The sequence below is a fragment of the Heptranchias perlo genome, chromosome 22 (genome assembly GCF_035084215.1).
Source record: "Heptranchias perlo isolate sHepPer1 chromosome 22, sHepPer1.hap1, whole genome shotgun sequence".
Lineage (NCBI taxonomy): Eukaryota > Metazoa > Chordata > Chondrichthyes > Hexanchiformes > Hexanchidae > Heptranchias > Heptranchias perlo.
In genome coordinates, this window is record NC_090346.1 from 41474315 (window position 1) to 41493042 (window position 18728).

An 18728-nucleotide genomic window follows, 5' to 3' on the forward strand; every position below is an offset into this window, starting at 1 on the left:
GAACTGCCCAACCCTAGTTCCACTTCTTGTTCCAATAAATCCAGCACCTTTCTAACAATAGTTTCCTTTTCTGCCAGCACAAAGTCATCTCCAGAGTATGCCAACATTCCATTCTCAGCCCCCTCTTCCTCATCTACATGCTGTCCCTTGGAGATATTGTACGCAGGCACATGGTCAGTTTTCACATGTATGCTGATGGCATCCAGCTCTACTTCTCTACCAGCTATTGTATTTATCAAATAAAAACTGGTGAAGTGATTTTATTTGAATCATAAGAGCATTATCTGGTCATTATCTCATTGATGTTTGTGGGACTTTGCTGTGTGCAAATTGGGTTCCACAGTTCCTACATTACAACAGTGACTACACTTCAAAAGTACTTCATTGTCTGTGAAGCACTTTGGGATTTCCTAAGGTCATCAAAGATGTTATTTAAATGCAAGTTCTTTCTTTCTATTAGGTGTCAGCTTTAGCTCAGTGATAGCACCCACCTCTAAGTCAGAAGGTTGTTGGTTCAAACCCCATTCCAGAGACCTGAGCACATAATCCAGGCTGACATTTCATTGCAGTGCTGAGGAGGTGCTGCACTGTCAGAGGCACTATCTTTTAGATGAGATGTTAAACCGAGATCCTATCTGTCCTCTCAGGTGAACGTAAAAGATCTCATGTCACTATTGAAGAGATGGGGCATTCTACTGGTGTCCTGCCAATATTTATCCCCATCACTACAACAGATTATCTAGTCATTAATCTCTTTGGGACCTTGCTGTGCTCTCATCAGTTGCTGGGTTTCCCTACATTACAAAAGTGACTACATTCTATTGGCTGTGAAGGACTTTGGGGGCCGACAGTCATGAAAGATTATAGTTTTATAGTACATTACTGGGTTGAAATCACTAATATTAGTTATGATGAACATAGTCATATAAAATTCATTTACCCATTACTTTGATGAAGGCATTAACCTATTCAAAATAGTTTGTTTAAAACAGTGGACAATGGAATTTTATGCAAGCACGTTAACATGTCTGTTGTTAAAAGCACACAGAGCGATTAACCCATTTCTATTGATTTATGACTATAGAGCACAAGCTCACTGAAGTTTCAGGTAAATGAGCCTCCAGCCTAACTAATTGAGTACCCCTAGAATACGTTGCTCCTCCAAATGACTCAATGGATAAATTATACGTATAGAACCTACAAGGTAACATGAGAATCATGCTAAAAACTTAAAATATAAGCATGTATCACCTGAATTTCTGCCAACACTTTCAGGGGGAAAAAGTGGATGCATAAGCACGCAAAAATACCCACTATTTTATTATAACGTTAAGCACAAAGTTCTCTTTTAGCAGAGTCGAGTGCTATCGTCACTAAATTACAGTCCTGCTAGTGGCTGCAGGCGATTATTACTTCAGTCCGGGGCTTTGCGGCCTTGTAGGGCGCTTTACACTTGGGACAGTGGCACAAAGTGCGTTCGGCGACACCATCCCCACCTTCCCCGCTCCGCCGGTGCAGGTTAGGGGGGGAACCCGCATTTACAACCTCCCCAACATATAACAAAACCAAAGCCGGGGCTCCCTCCCACCAAGAGGCGAGCAGCGGCAGGCGGGCGGTGGGCGGCGGCCAGCCCAGCCCAGCCCAGCTCAGCTCCGTCAAGCTCAGGGGCCTCCTTTCCAGCTCCCTCCCAAAACTTACGGTGTAAAGGAATCCCGTAAACTCGCGGCGGCTCCTCTGGGCCGGGCCGGGCCCCGAGTCCCGACGAGTCCCCCCCATCAAATAGCTGTCCCGGGCCGAACACCACCCCCCGGCCGCGGTTGCTAGGGGCAGCCGCTTTGTTCGGCGGCTCGCGGCTCAAGGCGCGAGAGCCCCTGGTGCAAGTTGCCCGGGGAAGGCGCGCGGCGCCCTGCCCGCAACACCGATGGGAAACTTTTCTCCCTCGCGATGTAAATTTGGCCACAAAAAAAAAAGGTTTCTTGGAACGGCTGAGCTTGGTTTGGCCCGTTTTTGTTAAGAATCAGAAGGATGTACTTACCCTATCTCCTGTGCATTAAACGGGCTCGCGGGACTGTCTTTTGTCTCCTCTCTCTCTTTTTCCCCTGTGGTTCTTTTCTCCCTCCCTCTTTTTTTTTGTATGCACCTTATTTTCTTTTCTCTCCTGGACCAGTAACGTGTCTTTTCTTATGCTTCGCTGTCAGTTAACAACCGCCACCTACAGATCGATAGAGAGCTGAAACATGCAAACAGCACAGGGGAACTCGAGACCCGGCAGCAAACATTAACCCCGCCCCCGTTGTAATTAAACTACAGACGGAAACGTATACGTGTAACCACTTTAAAACTTCAGTTTATCTCAGTGTTGTGGATTATGCTGAAGCAATTCCACTCAAGTTTTGGAGCATGCATTTTATCGTAAAGGCTTTGTTTTCTATTTTGTTCAGCGCGTATTATAAGAACGCTTACAGTAGTTTAAAAACGGACAAAATGTTGACATCTAGAAATCTTTAATATCAAATGTTGCTGACACGGAAGAGTATGTTACATCCGTGAGATGGTACGGCAAACAGCATTTTTAAAATACTAGCTGATCTCAAAATGTTGCTCATGGTAAATTTGATAATTTGCTATTTTATGAAAGGTCTACGATATCATGTAATGTGAAACGTATTATTCTGCTGCTAAGGTGGAATTGTGTTGGAGCTAACGTACCTTTAAGATCAAAAAGTGTAATTCCTTTGAATAGGTACAGTACATGTTGAAGTCGCTCAGTGTAATTGTTGTGTGGTCAGGGACCTTTTGCAGCTTGGAGTGTGATTGTCAGTTTCAGGTTTAGCTCCAAAACAACCTAGCATTTTAAGAATGTTTGGCATTTTCCGTGGCATTTGCTTTAAAAGGAAGTGAATTTTATGGGGCATTGCTCATGGCGAGAGAGCATATATGTTTGGAAGAGGGGTGCTGGCTTTGTAAGGATTCAGGAGCAATTAAGGGGGTTGGGAAAGTGGGCAGTTGTGAGGGCATATGGAGTAATTGGGGGAAAACAGTGACTTGTTGGGGAGGAATTGGGCATGTGGGAGTAGATGGGTGAGTAGTGAAGGAACATGGAGGGGCAGCAAATAGTTGGGTGGGGGTAAGAAGTATTTGGTTGGAATGGAGTAGTATTTGTGCTGGGAGCATGAAGTAGTGAGAATTTAGGTTAGTGGCTAGTGTGTGAGTGAATGGTTTGGGATAGCAAGTAATTGGGAAAGGAGAAATTAATATTGAGGAAAAGTAGTGGATGGTTGAGGGGATGAATGAGCAGTCTGGAGGGGGGAGGGCATAATTTAGAAACATAGCATTTTGTTCACACACTGTACCTGGATGAATAGTTGAGATTAATTAAATGTTGATACTTTCAAACTATCAACAAAACACAGGTGACTGTAATCAAAGCCTTTATATATACCTAAAAGCTTTCAACATCCAATTTTGTTGTGTTGTTTAGAACTCACATTAAGATAAGGAAAGGCTCTCTGTCCAAAGCGATTAACAGCCAATGAAATACTTTTTAAGAGTGTAGTCACTGTTGTAATGTACGAAATATGGCAGCCAATTTGCGCACAGCAAGCTCCCACAAACAGCATTGTGATAATGACCATATAATCTGTTTTAAAGATGTTGGTTGAGGGATAAATATTGGCCAGGACACTGGGGAGAACTCCCCTGCTCTTCTTCAAAATAGTGTCATGGGATCTTTTACATTCATCTGAGAGGGCAGATGTGGCCTCAGTTTAATGTGTCATCCAAAAGTTGGCACCTCCAACAGTGCAGCACTCCCTATATACTACACTGGAGTGTCGCCTAGATTTTTTTTGTGCTCAAGTCTCTGGAATGGGACTTGAACCCATGACCTTCTCACTTACAGGTGACTGTCATCTAGACAAAGAAAGGCTCTTGTGGACTCAAAGATGTAACAAAAAACATCATACTGGATGATTCCTATTATTGTAGAATAATTGTTTGCTCCAATCATCATGAAAAAAAAACTTACACACTAAATTGTGAACTGCCCGACCTATCCTCTTTTCAAATAGCAGTTGTGTGATTCACAGTCTAAACTTATGTTGTAACCAGATCAGCGTCTTACTTATTAAAATATCTCTTCAATAATGCTACTGGAATGTAAACTGTAGATTGGTGTCATAGTCAAACTATAGTTAACCATCCTGAAACAAAATATCATCCCATGTACTTCATTTTAGTTCCACTGTAACATGAAACAAAGTAGTCAAAAATTATATAACCACATTATTATTTACTGCCCTTTCCCATATTTTCCTCCATTCCTCTTAAGCTCCTCACATCCTTTACACCCTGGGCTTTGGTCATGACCTTCTTCCAAACCTCCACATGTGCCAATTCTTCATTAGGAGGTTGCTTCATAGTGACGTGAGTGACTTGGTATTCTGTCCCTCCCTCCCTTTGGGGAACTGCCTCATATACCTAGCATCTCCCCACAGTAGAATAGCTAGATTCCTGTAGAAAATGACAGATCTGAATCCATGTCATTCCATGCCATCCTTACTGATCTTCATATTTGAGGACCACTGCCACTGTAGGTGGAGAGGGGAAGTTTATTGGATAAGGCCAGTTCCAAGAATTGTTAGGAAGAGTCTACACCTTTTAAAGCTGGTTAACGTTGATGGGGAATACACTGCTAATATAAAACTATTCTATCTGCTTTCAAAGAGAGACCTTTGTTGAAGTGGTTCAGCAGCAGCAATGAGCAATAATTTATTTTTTCTTTTGCATCTTTTTTCAACATCCTGATCAGGTCTGTGATGTGAATTATATCATCCACTGTAACATATTCTCCATATACATTGTGATTTCATCACAAACAGCAATGGAAGTCTTTCCATTAAACTTACGTTAAGTCTAAGTCAAGGGTGACCTTATGGTGGTTCTGTACTAACATAAGGGTGGCCAAGTGGCATTTTTGTATTAAGTATAATGTCAGAGTGGTAGGGTCCACATTTGCCACATCCCAAGTTTCCAGCTTAGAGTGGGTTGTGCTGAGCAAAGGTGTTTTAAAAATGGGGATGAAAAAAATCATATGGTTGGGTTACCCTGCATCTCTCAGCAGCTTGTTACACAGTGGTATTGGCAGGGACCTAGAAGTTGATCACTTTTCAATGGTAAATGGTACACAACATGGAAGAAAAAGCAACAAAAAAACTCTCAAAAATGAGGAAAGTAAGAGTTTTTTGAGTTACTCTATCCAGTAAGTTGTCTTGCATCCACTTAACTGCATAACAATGACTCTTTAAACAGAGTATATACTCAACTAAGAAAGCATATTGCACAATACAATAACATACACAGTAAAATAAAGCTTTTTTCAGTAAAGCTGTCTTTTGGTCACATTATTTTGATACATGGAAGATCTGGTATCATAACTCTTACGAAATCCTCTTTTCTTGTTACAAGGTGTCAATCAACTGGCACACCAATAATAGGAAACGCCCCAAATGTTCCAATGGGACAATACAACATTGTCCATACACTATGATTGTTTTAACGAAACATACAGAATGCACAAAGGTAAGAAATTTTTAAAACAAAGAAAAACTCAATAATGCACACTGGAACCAAGAGTTCACTATGAAAGGGATATAAATAGCTTGATCTTGTAGTTACGATACAGAATAAAAGATGGCTACGGCCAAGGCAAAAATACAAACTCAAATTTCAATCACTAAATAAATCAACTTAGCTTGGGTCTCAGTTAATGCCAACACTGAAGGGTGTTGCAGCCTTGACAACCGTACAACACTTATTTAGGATTGCTTAATTATTCAAGCCCACGTGCACCATATTAGTGCAATACTAATGATGAGCAACTTTGCAATTCAGGGACCAAATAGAATTTAACCAACAATTTAGCCTTGGTTCTAGTATATAAATTAAGATTATGTAATTTGTAAAATGGTCTGCTTCAGCACACTTTCAGCTTTTTCACGAGAAAAACACGGTCAGAACTTTAATCTTTGCCATACCCAGCTCCTCTTTTGTTCCGAAATAATCAACTCCTCTCAAAGGGGATGTTGGCTCATGAGAAACAGATTTTTATACATTCGAACCAAAAGCAAGATTAAACTGAAATTACCAGTTGAGCTCTATTTTCTCCTTGCAATGCTAAGACCAATTCCCCTGCAAAGGGGCTTGCTTACCTTTTAGTTTTAAGTTCTGAGGCAGGGTATACACCTGAATGTTAGCTTGTCTTTTCTCTTCACAGATACTGACAGAATTCCACAGAACCTGTGGAGTTCTCTACCACATAAGGCTGTGGAGGCCAAGTCACATATTTCAGAAGGAGCTAGATAGATTTCTAGACACAAAAGGCATCAAGGGGTATGGGGAGAGAGCCAGAATATGGTATTGAGATAGCAGATCAGCCACGATCATATTGAATGGCGGAGCAGGCTCGAAGGGCCGAATGGCCTACTCCTGCTCCTATTTTCTATGTTTCTAATAATCACTAATAATTGGGAAATATGGATCTTCAAAATGCAGCATCCATAAATAAATGCAAACTGAAAAATTCAAATTATTTAGAGTGCAATACATTTACAAATGTTACAATCTTTGTACTATGTTTTCCTTGGTGGAATAAACATAAATTACACAAGAATTTGCAGTTGCTTAAGTTAATTAAACCTGGAGCTGAAGAAACAAATTATGTTTCCAGTGCAAAAAGACAGCCCTGGCCTGAATTCATTCAGCCTGTTGCAGAATTGGGACGATCGGATATTAAATAATGAAGGTAAATAGTATCATGATCATTTGTTTTAAAAATAGAGAAATGCAAGGCAAACGAATGCTTATATATATATATATATATATATATAAAAATAAATGTTATAAAAGCATGTTTCCATGATATCCATTGCTGGAGTTTAAAGTGAGCAAAGGAGCGCGTCAAGGTGATTGTTAGCCTGGTCCAAAGAAGGCATCTCAAACAAAGCTAGGGATATCAGTGAATCTGTGATGTATTCGATTGGTGGTATGTTTTAGTGAGTGTGTGATGGCGATAATTGCTGATATTACTAAATTTAGGTCAGAACGCTTATTTTTCAGATGCCCAACCCCAACATTCCTATTCATCATAGGCGTAGTTAAATGAGGCCAAACTAATTCAAAAATGATGGACAAAAAAATGGCAATATTTGAGTAAAATCAGGCCAATTACATTTATTTTTGAAGACCCAACAGATTATTTTGGTAGGGTATGGTTAGCAAAATTTTAATGATTAAATATTGCTTCTTTAACAAACTGAATTACCACTAGTTTACAGTAATGCTGGTCACTAAAGGCCCTATTTGTTCTTAGCTTGTTTAATAAAAGTAATTAATAATATAATTTAATTTTTAATATTTATTCCCTCTCCATTTGCCGCTCCCCATCTTCAGGCTGTTAACTCACCCGTTTTAGAGACATTCAGATAGCTGTTGATCCCACCATGAATGCAATATTATTTTAGATAAACTTTACTCTTTAAAATGGCTCAAAATCACTAGCATTTCATTTTATCAGTATTGTTACTAGTCATATTTAGCATATTCGCACCATTACACTATAGGAAAATACACATTTTATCCAAAAATGCTTTAATATCATGCCAATATGCTTCTTGTGTGATAAACTTAATTCATCACCTCAATTTGCTCTCAACACTACCAACACAAATGGGCAGACCCGTACTTCACCCAAGCTCAAAATACTCCATGCAGAGACAATCCAGATAACACAAAATCTAAAATATAGCTGTAATATTCGTTCTTTTTCACAGTTCAAGTACACACAGTATGAAAATTTCACACTCTCTCATTATGCTTTCCTAAAATCCTAGTGATAACACTGTTACATAAACAGAGGCAAGTGGTCAAATCAATTTTGCACTTACTTTCAGGAGTCACTAAAAAGGGTTGTGCATTCAAATAGAGAGGTACAATACTTGACCCAACCAAAGATGGAAATGAAAGAAGCAAAAATCCACTGATCTAACACAAACAGGCTACACATCCAGCTTTGGTCTTTTACAGGTTTTGCGACCAGTCCGTCGACTACGGGACAGTGACTCGCCAGACTCTGCAGTTTCTTCTTCATCTGGCTGCGTGAATGAGTCTGTCATCTCCATCATTTGGGGACAAGGTGGATGCTGCAACAATGGAAGGAGAGCCTGAACACAATCTGCTAGCCGCTCCAGGGGTTGCCTGATGGCTGCAGCCAATTCTTGGAGATCGCCCCGGAGCTCTCTTATTTCCTGTCTGATGCCATGCAACTCCTCATTGCCATCCCCAAGTAATACATTGTGTTGCTCTTGGATACCCAACAGTTCTTCTTCAGAAATTTGCTTATGTACCCTCTTCCCTTGAGGCTGGAATGGACTTTCCTCTCGAAAGGTCACTGGTGATACAATGTCTGGTGAAGAATAATCCACATCAAAGTTTGGACCAATGTCTTCCTGTTTCACCTCAACAATGGTTTCTGTTGGACATATAATGTGGACATGAAAAGACACTGTCCTCCAACATGCACACTGACCCACTTGGATCCAGAAAGTTGGATGGTACTTTCAATAAACTGAACTTATTTATTTTAGTCTTTTGTGGGCATAATTTGTGATTAATACTTATTCCACTTTGCAAATTAAGGCTTAAGTAACCTGAATGCACAAATGATATCCACCTTTCCCCATTAAAATACTCTCCTATTTATATATACCAAAATATCAAGTACAATGCTGTTATTATGGCTTTCCCTTCCTTTTCTTAACTTACAAATAACATTTAAAGTAATGTTTTAATGCTATATTTAAGAGCTCAGGATGCTATACAAAGCAGTATGGGCAGAGAAAATCCAGCTGAATGAGGCTAGGCATTGTTTTAAATAGTGATATGGGTAAAGAGAATCAAGCTGGGAGAACTGAAGGATACCGAGATTAGTTTTAAAAAGCAATACAGACATTAGTAGTGTAGCGAGTTACAGACTATGAAGTGGAGCAATACACATTCGTCCATGTAATTCCCCAGAAAGAAGTTCCCAATTTCAATTGAACTGCTTCTACAAAGCCGGGACCACTACTACATCTTTGAGTAGCTTGTTGCGGAGAGGCAATGGCACAGGCCAAGAACCGAGTTGCCTGGTCACCTTCCCTGATGAGAAAACAGTGGGTGGTGTAGAGAATTTAAAGAGGTAGTGGAAAAAACCTTTGAAACTATCAAGTAGAAGAATATAAGAACTAGGACCAGGAGTAGGCCATACGGCCCCTCGAGCCTGCTCCGCCATTCAATAAGATCATGGCTGATCTCCGACTTCAACTCCACTTTCCCATCCAATCCCCATATCCCTTGATTCCTCTAGAGTCCAAAAATCTATCCATCTTAGCCTTGAGTATATTCAAGGGGGAAGACACACAAAGCACAGCAGAGAGAAATTAGGGAAACTCTGTGGCAGTTGAAAAACATGGTTGCAGGATTTGGACTGCAATCTGCCCATTGACTACCTCAGATCTACATAATACCCATGCTTTGGACCTGAGTGATGATTTTCATTGTGTTCTGGTTTGTAAAGGATTGGACCAAGAATAAGAATAGGTTTATCCATTGGTTATCTTAATGTGAAAGTTTGATGACTTGAGTTGTTCAACAACCGTGTTTATGAACAGGAGGTATAGAGGCCACTCACCATGAAATGCATTGTTTGCTTGATGGTCTTGGGGCTGCTCCTGGACGTTCTCTTGTGTAGCATTCTGGCCCAGTGTGAAAAGCAAGACTGGCGGCCACTGGACTGGGCCCTGGTGGTCTGGCAACGGTTGCACTGGCACTTGCTTGGTGTGCCAAGTCATCTGTTGGTGTAGCACTGGTTTCTTCTGCTGGCTGGGGACAGCATGTCTGCTGCTGGCTCTGCTCGTGCTGTCATCCCGGCTGGTGCCACTGGTACTGGGTTCACTGTCATTGCTGGTGCTGGGTCCCGCTGGGTCGTACTTGATGACGCCCATGATGTTCTCCTGGTGTAACGTTTGAGCAATTCTCTCATTCTGCATTGCCTCCCGTGCCAATTTGACCACTTTATCTTTGGTCCGGTGGCACATGTCGTACCACCTTTTCTTAATGTCACCTATGTCCCTAGTGCATTTGGATACAGCATTGACTTTCGCCAGTATTGAAAACCAGATCTTGTTTTTGGTACCTGGAGGCAATTTAGTATACCCTCTGCCAAAGAGCTTGTCCTGGTGCAGTGTCACTTCACGGATCAGGATTTCTGTTTCGTCGTCGTTAAAATTCAGTTTGCGACGCCGGAAGGCCTCTTCCTTAGCCATTTGTCGCAGCTGGCTCGCAACACTGGTCGAAAGGGCGACTTTTAAAATTAAAACGAAGCAGCCTCTCCGACAAAACGGGAGCTTAAAATGGCGACTAAGTTGCATTTGCACTCAGACTGGACGTCGCATTTCTGATGCGTTCTGGAAATACGAGAATTTGCGGCGTCACAAATTTGTCGCATCGCAAGTGGAGATGCGACAAAAATGTGCAAAAAAAATATATATAAACTGACCAAATTTTCATAAATCTGGCCCTGGGCTTGTGAAAGACCCTGATCTCCAATAGATAAAGACCAATAAAAGCTTTCTAAGAGCTAAGAAACCGGTCCCCTTTCCAGTTGCACGCAAGTACAATGCAAACCTGGTGAGTCACGTACGCTAATGCATTCCTGATCTCCAAACTGCAAAATACGTGGATGGTATTTGGTTTTTATTAATCACGGAGCTAAATATATCTCCCATGCTTTATATATATATATATATATATATCACGAAGTGGGGCATTCTGCGCCCAGAATTGGTCAGATGCCCAATTACAAGAACCGCGCAACCGAACGGGTGCAAAGAAACGCCGACCTCCAGGCGACGCAGTGTCAGCTCATCACCGTCCCATTTAACAGGCTCTGTTGGTGCCATCAAAGGATTGTTTACTGAACATAAAGGGGGTTTCCTCCTCTCGACGCTAAGTTGGTGCAATTGCAGACGCATCTTGCCATACTTAGCTTTTTTTTTAAAAAAAAATAATAATTTACAAAAATCATCCCAAAACGTTAAATAATAAATTGCAAGGCTAATCGCCCCAGCCTATCTCTCGCGTCGCTGGCATCTGAGCTTGCTGTGTGTTTGACACAAGTATTTCTAATAAAACGAACGCAAACAAACTTGCCTGTCGCCATTGGTGATCTTCTCAATGGACTGGAACGTACAATAATATTCAGGGAGCCTTGGCCATAATGTCCTTCTGTTTCATATTTGGGAATTAAAACAAAAGTTATCTTACAGCATACAGGATAAAGCGTCACGATACAGCTGTTGCATGATGGATGGAAACTGGACGTAAGAAGCACATGTTTAAGTTTTGCAATTAAGTGTGAGTCACGAAAACTAATTCAAATGCCTGCTTCCAGACCCGTTTATTTTCATTTCTAGTATATCACCGCAGTGCAAAATCATTGCAAAATAAAAAACGAATAACATTGGATACTGGTATTGCATCACATGATCGGGTTTTTGCTGGAACAAAACAAAGACAGGTCCCAAAACAAAAATATAGACCAAAAATTCCAAAACTAGTCCACAAGCAGAGAAAACAATGAATGCTAAAGTACATGAATGCAAGAATCCTAGGAAGCTGCCAGGAGCAGACTGCCAGGGGAGGCACCCATACATGCCAATCTAGAAAACTAATAAAAGCTGATTAACAGCATCAAAAAAAAAGTTGACGCAGACCCCCAAAAGCTAGGAACTCAAGGACAGTTGCGATTATAAGCCTATAACATGTGAAACCAAGTAGGTACACTTTGTGACCTAAGCTGTAGCTCAACATTCCTTGACTTTTATTGGAGGGAAAAACACATTAGTGCATGAAAACATGAATGGGGAAATAACAAATGTTGACACATAAAATTGCTGGTGACTGGGGAACAGTCATCAGGATTTTTTTAAAATTAGACAAACAATGATGCAATCTGGTTAATTTTAAGCACTTGTGTACTTCACGATTGATAGGTTTTTGATTTAAAAAAAGGAAAAACAAAGTGATACTTGGATTTTCAACATTGGTCATTTTCCCAAAAGTTACCTCAACAATCAATATCCTACAGTAAGTCACAGTACTTCATTCAGTTCCTTTTGTAGAGACATTCTCTCATCCTGTAATGTTCCCAGTTCATACTTATCTTTGTCCTCTCTCAATTCAGTCTGGCACTTTTCTTCCCCTTCAATTCAAACTGGCATCCTTCCACCCCCAGTTCATGCTGCACTCTTTCCCCCAAGTTCAAGATGGCATTCTCCCTCCCTATTTTTCCTTCTCAGTTAATGTTGACACTCTCCTCCCCTCCACACCCTCAGCTTATCTGGGCACACTCCTCCATCCCACCCCATCAGCTTAATGCTGGCACCCCAATTTCATTCCATCCTCTCAGTTAATGCCGTGCCCTCTCTGTTAATGTTGACATTGTCTTTCTTCCCTCATTCCAAAGTGCTGCTCCCAGTTTCCTTCTCACCTCGCCCAAAATGCCACTGTGAGCTTCTCACCTTTTTCCTCCCAAGGCAGATACTTTGGCTTCTGTCCCCTTCCCTTTCAGCCATCATTTTCACACTTCCATGTGCCCTCCACTTTCTCCCCTGCCCTTCACCTCCCCACTCCCTTTGCCCACCAATTTCCCCTTCCTTCTGCCTTCCACTTTTCCCACTTCCATTTGCCCTCCACTTTCCCCCCTGCCCGCCACATTCTACCTTGCCTCGGCCCCTCATCCCTCTTTCCACCACCCCCCCAACATCCTCCTTTTTGCCCTCAATGCCATGCTAACCAAGTCCAGCTACTACTTGAACTGATTCTGGCTACTGCTTACTGTGCACAGTTTTCAGGGGAATTCCATCCCACAGTATGCAGAGGCTGGAACCACTTCCATTAGCAGCAGGACTCAGGTGCGAGCAGCACAGAAGGGAGAGGTGTCCAGTCTGAATTATGTGGGCTGGCCTGCCAAAATGTCGATGTTCATGTCAAATGCAGTCAGTTGGCAAGTATGGGGAAGAAAACCTTCAATATTCAATTAGTAAGCAAGTAGTGTATTCATAAGCTAGCTGCAGAATCAGTTCCAGCCATCCTATATTCTGTTTATTGTGCTTGATGGAACTATAATTCTGCAAAGCTCCTTTCCCAGCAGTTAAAATTTGTGTTTAGAGTACGCGGGTGGGAGCTTTCGGCACTCTATAAACATTTTAATTAATTCCAGATTGGTTTAGAAGTGTCTAGGGACTTTTTAAATCTGGTTTGACATTGCACTGGAGCAGTAATCTATGTAGTGTCAGACCAAAGCTGTGTGAGACTGCCTCCACCAGGGGAGGTTGCACTGCTTCTTTCCAGAGTTGGTTGGGCCTCAGTTCAGGATTTATACTTTGCAGTGATGTTAATATTGCAAAATAAATACATCCTAAGATCAATATTAATATGTAGTATATAAAAACAGAAAATGCTGGAGAAGCTCAGCAAGTGAGGCAGCATCTGCGGAGAAAGGAACAGAGTTAACGTTTCAGGTCAAAGACCTTTCGTCTGTTTCCTCTGTTTCTTTCTCCACAGATGCTGCCTGACTTGCTGAGCTTCTCCAGCATTTTCTGTTCTTATTTCAGATTTCCAGCATCCGCAATATTTTGCTTTTGATTTAATATGTAGGATGCTTGATTAGGATTACAAATCATCAAGTGTTAACAAGAGAATGCTGGCACTAATGGAGTGATCATTTGAAGTCATAACCAAATGAACAAAGCTGAACCCAATGTTGGATTAGTGCCTCTAGTTTGCTGACAGATACGTAATTTTAAAATATTATTTAAGATAATTCTTTAACAGCAGCCGTTTTTGTAATTTCCTGCAGGCTAGTTCGAAGTCGGGTAGGACCACACAGTATACTGAATCGTGGCGTAGGATTTCATCGGGTAAGACACAATTTTAAATAATGCAATATGGAAGAATTATGTATCGTTATAATTTGGGCTCTCTCCCAATATTTCTGCCTGTGCTTAGCGCGAAAGTGAGCTTCAATGGGTGAGCTAGCACGCCCTATGATCAGATACTTGATCTTGTGGGCAAGATACTTAGGGCGTAGCATGCCGTGGGTGAACAATGACCTCCTTTTCCATTGGTATGTACATTGCAAACTGTATGCTTATTCCAAAGCTGGAGGAACTAAGACGTTGATAGGCCATATTGTTCAGGCTAAAAACTACCAATTGGTATTTATTAAAAGACACAAATAAATGCAGAAACAAAGTATTAGGGTGTTTGACTTTTCACCAATACTTTAAAATAGTTCCAAAACTTACCTATTTTCTGCAATAACTTTGGTAAATTGAATCACACAATCTAGATGAAAAGCTATTATGTAAGAGAAACACAATTGGGTCCATACAGCAGTACAATGAGAAGGAAACTAATCAGCAATTACTCCAGTCCCAGTTATATCTTTCACTTCCCTTTGAACCAGGCTAGTACAGAGGAAAACAGACAGATATTGTTCACACCTCTGGTAGTGAGAAGTCCATCAATTAAATCAGATTTCTGCAGAGAACAGGACAGCTTCGTGGATGCTAGATTCAGCTGTGAGTCTAGTAAACAGAACATCTTGTTGAGACAGACATCCCAGATAAAGGCTCTGACTCCTTCTTGCAGCACCCAACTCACATACCAATCCAAACAACAATAAAACCATACATTCTGACAGATGTCACACTCCAGATGTTACAATTTTTCACAGAAGCAAAACAATCTTGAAATGCTGGGCGCTTCTCAGATGCAACCAGCAACTGACAAGCACATTGCAACCTGCAAAGTGCTCTGACAATAATTAAACTCTGAGTATTCTCAAACTGTGCTTAAGGAAAGAAAGAACTTACCTTTATACCGCACATTTCATATCCTTACGATGTCCCAAAGTGCTTTACAACCAATTAATTGCTTTAGAAGCGTAGTCATTGTTGTGACTGTATGTAGGAAAACATGGCAGCCAATTTGGGCACAGCAAGGCCCCACAAATAGCAATGACCAGCTCATCTGTTTTGGTGGTGTTGGTTAAGGAATAAATATTGGCCAGAACCCTGGGAGAACTCCACTGCTCTTCTTCAAATAATGCTATGGGTTATTTTATACTCACCTAAGCAGATAAACAGGGCATTGGTTTACTGTCTCATCCAAAGGATTGCACCTCCAGCAGTGCAGCACAACCCTCAGTATTGTATTTAAGTGTACGCCTAGATTATGTGCTCAAGTTCTAGAGTGAAACTTGAACCCATGACCGTCTGACTCAGAGACAAGAATATTACCAACGAAACCATGCCAACACTTCTAGTCATAGCAATTAGATGTTCTGACCTTAAAGGGATTGGCCAGGTTAAACACAGCTCCTCCTTAGCAATAAAATAATACATTTTGTATAATATAGTATAATGGTCTTGGCATTATATACCATCGGATTTGTTGTGAATAACTCCATGGAAGACCTGCTCATTTATATAAAAGTTTTAAGAATGTCCATAACTTTGAAGATGTCACATATGAGATGTCACACTCCAGACATTACACTTTATATAAAACACCATCAAATCGCAACTGAGCAATTTATAAAAAATCCAAAAGAGAAACAAACCCAATTATTTTGTGCTTTTTTATAATCATGAGATAATCTGGAGAGGTGATTAAGATAACAGAGAGAGGGACCAAGCAGTGGCAATCTTTAGAAACGTCCAACAATAACTAGCTTATAATTAACCTCAGGACTTAGACCACTTCCCCAGAAAATGTGCCTGAGCAAGGGAAAGTGAAACAATTTACAATAGACTAACTGAAAATAATTAAATGCAATACAACCATATATAGTCTCATCCAAAAGGTGGCATCAGGGAAGTGCAGGCAAAAAAAATAGTTTTAATGTGACACACAAGAAGCTAACATGGTGTGAAATATTTTATACTAGTCATACGTTTAACTTTTTCTAAATAGGAGACAGGAAATCCCCTACTTCCATTTTGTATGAGAAAGGATTTGGCACCACATGATTTTGTGTTCCATTAAAAAAATATATATCTTTAAATAGAGTAGGTGTATATAAACATAGTGAACCCTTTCTGTAAAGAGATATTTTAACATGGCATGCTTATATTCCAACACTAAGAGTAATATAATGATATCAGGATAGCCTTTTCAATTAGTTACACCCAATTAACAGGCATTAAGTGAGTGGAACTGATTGCAAAAATGAGCAGAGATCAATTATGCCAGATTTCCCACCATTTAGCACCCCATCCAATTTTTCGGTCAAGAATTGTCCTGGCATTAAAATTGTTGTGCTAGTTTGCAGTTAACTATATTACCATTAGGCCTCAAAGGCAGATTTTAGATGTCCACACAATTTCCCAGTGTTTACATCGGTATAGTTTTCCGTCATCTACCAGCTCACATAAAATAGATGTCCAGGCCTGATAGGATGTGTTGTTAACAGAAGTGCACTTAAATTAAAGAACTCTAGAATAAAATTTCTAGCAGCATTTTGATTCTATTTCTGAACATTTTTTCTTGCTTTTTTTTTGTTCCTTTCCTGTTTTCATTTAGTTGGCCCGAAGGCTTTTTGCCAAGTGTTCTGGCACTGACATTGGGGCAAAGGGTTTCCCAATGGGAATCCCCCTTTACTTATGTTTTGTGGCAGGTGACGAAGAGTAGCAATGGAGGGATGACAAGCGGGTCTGGCTGCACCATGCATCAGAAGCAGACAGTGCACACTTGTCAATAGCTTCCTATCCACATTTACAGGAAGAATGCACCTACCTAACAAGGACTGTGCAGAACTGGCTACACTGACACCTGGTCAGCAGACAGATAGGTGCAAAGCTGTGCCATTTCTTGTGATGAAACCTGCAGCTAACATGCACCATGTGATTTCCACTGTCAGTGACAGTAACCATCAGCTGTGCCCTTAAGACCATGTCCTCTGCCTTCTTCCACATATGCATCAATGCTGTCCTATTGGGAGGATGTGCTGGAGTGAAAGCAGTGACATCCACCTCATTATCCCTTCATTCTGTACCACCTCCTCCTTGGCAGCCATCAAACAGGGGGTTGGAGTGTTGGCCATCAATTTAGTTTCCTGCCTTCACATTTATTGTGCCAGCCATTGGATTTTTTTTGAGACATTTTTTGTTGCCAGCCTTCTGTTTAACAAAATAACATTTTGCTGTCAGCCTCGGCTTAGTGCTAGCACTCTTGCCACTGAGTCAGAAGGTCTTGGGCTCAAACCCCATTCCAGAGACTTGAGCACATAATCTAGCCTGATACTTCAGTGCAGTACTGAGGGAGTGCTGCATTGTCAGAGGTGCCATCTTTCAGATGAGAATTTAAACCAAGGCCATGTCTGCCCACTCAGGTGGATGTAAAAGATGCCATGGCACTATTATAAGAGGAACAGCAGAGTTATCCCGCTGTCCTGGCCAATATTTATCCATCAACCAATGTTTAGGTGGAGGAAATTACAGCTCATCCAAAACTGGATATCCGACAAGCAGTCTGAAAAAAGAAGCACTGGAGGGGTCCACAGGGGAAGTGGAGAAGCAGAACTGGATATCATCAGCATACATGTGGAAGCTGACCCCAGGCCTGCGGATGATGCTGCCACGGGTTTTGGAGGTGTTCAAAGACATTGGTGAAGAAAGGAAGGTTGGAGATGGGGCAGTAGTTTACAAGGACAGAGGGATCAAGGATGCATTCTTTGAGGTGAGTCTCATGAACAAGATGAGCTCACAGAGGGCATGCGGGCAGATGGAAGAGAAGCTAGAGAGAGATGAAGGTTTGGGACTAGGACGGGGGAAGCCCAGAGGGAGGTTTGGCTTGGAGGGCAAGGGGAATGGCATGAAGCAAAAGAGGCAACTGACTGGATAGTCTCAATCTTGGTGACAAAGAAGTCCGACATTTCCTTACACTAGTTGTTCGAGGTGAGGGAGCAGGGGAGAGTTTAAAGAGACAATTCGTCATGGAGAAAAGAAGCTGGGTGCTACCTTTATTCAACAGGATGATCCTGGACAAGTAGGTGATTTCGACAGAGGTGAGTGAGGCCCAAAAGCACTTGATATAAAACTGGCAAAGGATTTGTAAACTTTTAAGTTATAAACAAGTTGGCTTGCCAGTATAACAACTGAGACTGGTTCAAATTGAAAATTCAGTTTGCAGCTTGTATCTAATATTTGTTGCATGTTCCCAGTAACTGCACGCAGCATACCAAAATGATTTAACTTACGCCCTAATATGGACAATCTGCCAAGTTGTTTTTGGGTTTTGAGGTCTAGTCACAAGGCTGGTTTTGATATTACTTCAGTAGCTGCTCCATAGCCTCTATTTATGTGTATGATTTATAAATATAAAACCAGTTGCTGTTATTTTACTTCTTATCATGGAATGTAGTATTTTCCTGCACCAAATTGGAATAAAATAATTTTTAATTTCTGTGTTATGATGATAGGTCCTGATTTATATATTTTTTTGTAGATTAAAGAGGCCATTTTACAAGTTGTGAAGCCAGCTAACGTTTAGCCCATTGGTTTGTTAAATTTGAACGTTGAAAAATTAGATAAAAGCAGTGCGAGAACCACAGAGTGAACCAATCG

At 41.0% G+C, this 18728-nt stretch overlaps 2 protein-coding genes and 1 long non-coding RNA gene across 7 annotated transcripts in view; 1 reads left to right on the forward strand and 2 right to left on the reverse strand.

Annotated features, from left to right (window-relative positions):
* Positions 1-11400, reverse strand: part of zc3h7a (zinc finger CCCH-type containing 7A) — a 66712-nt gene extending 55312 nt beyond the window's left edge. The window contains exon 1 of one of the 4 annotated variants that reach the window (XM_068003365.1): positions 11248-11400. In XM_068003365.1, coding sequence (XP_067859466.1) covers positions 11248-11257 — 10 coding nt within the window. In that variant the 5' untranslated portion in view covers positions 11258-11400. Of the gene's footprint in view, positions 1-1698; positions 1782-2035; positions 2250-7943; positions 7998-11247 lie in introns of those variants that run through there. The other 3 variants (XM_068003368.1, XM_068003366.1, XM_068003367.1) reach the window with 3 other exon arrangements.
* LOC137340697 (uncharacterized) lies at positions 2347-8745 on the forward strand. Of its 2 annotated transcripts, none has more exons than XR_010966858.1 (3): positions 2347-2554; positions 5467-5580; positions 8083-8745. It is a non-coding gene; the product is annotated as an uncharacterized lncRNA (long non-coding RNA). The 2 variants fall into 2 exon arrangements; XR_010966857.1 differs by having other exon boundaries at positions 2547-2607.
* On the reverse strand, positions 7631-10659 carry LOC137340696 (myb-related transcription factor, partner of profilin-like). Its single transcript, XM_068003369.1, has 2 exons — positions 9728-10659; positions 7631-8527 (listed from the first exon to the last, which is right to left on the reverse strand). Exons 1-2 carry the CDS (start codon positions 10464-10466, stop codon positions 8055-8057), a joined length of 1212 nt encoding a protein of 403 aa, XP_067859470.1. The 5' UTR covers positions 10467-10659; the 3' UTR covers positions 7631-8054.
* Positions 11401-18728: the final 7328 nt, after the last annotated feature.

Excerpts from the sequence above, each read along its gene's own strand:
- LOC137340696 (XM_068003369.1), bottom strand. The coding sequence starts at position 10,466 with ATGCAACTTAGTCGCCATTTTAAGCTCCCGTTTTGTCGGAGAGGCTGC. Across the intron at positions 8,528-9,727 it reads AGCAAACAATGCATTTCATG|AAACCATTGTTGAGGTGAAA; the intron begins GTGAGTGGCCTC and ends TATGTCCAACAG.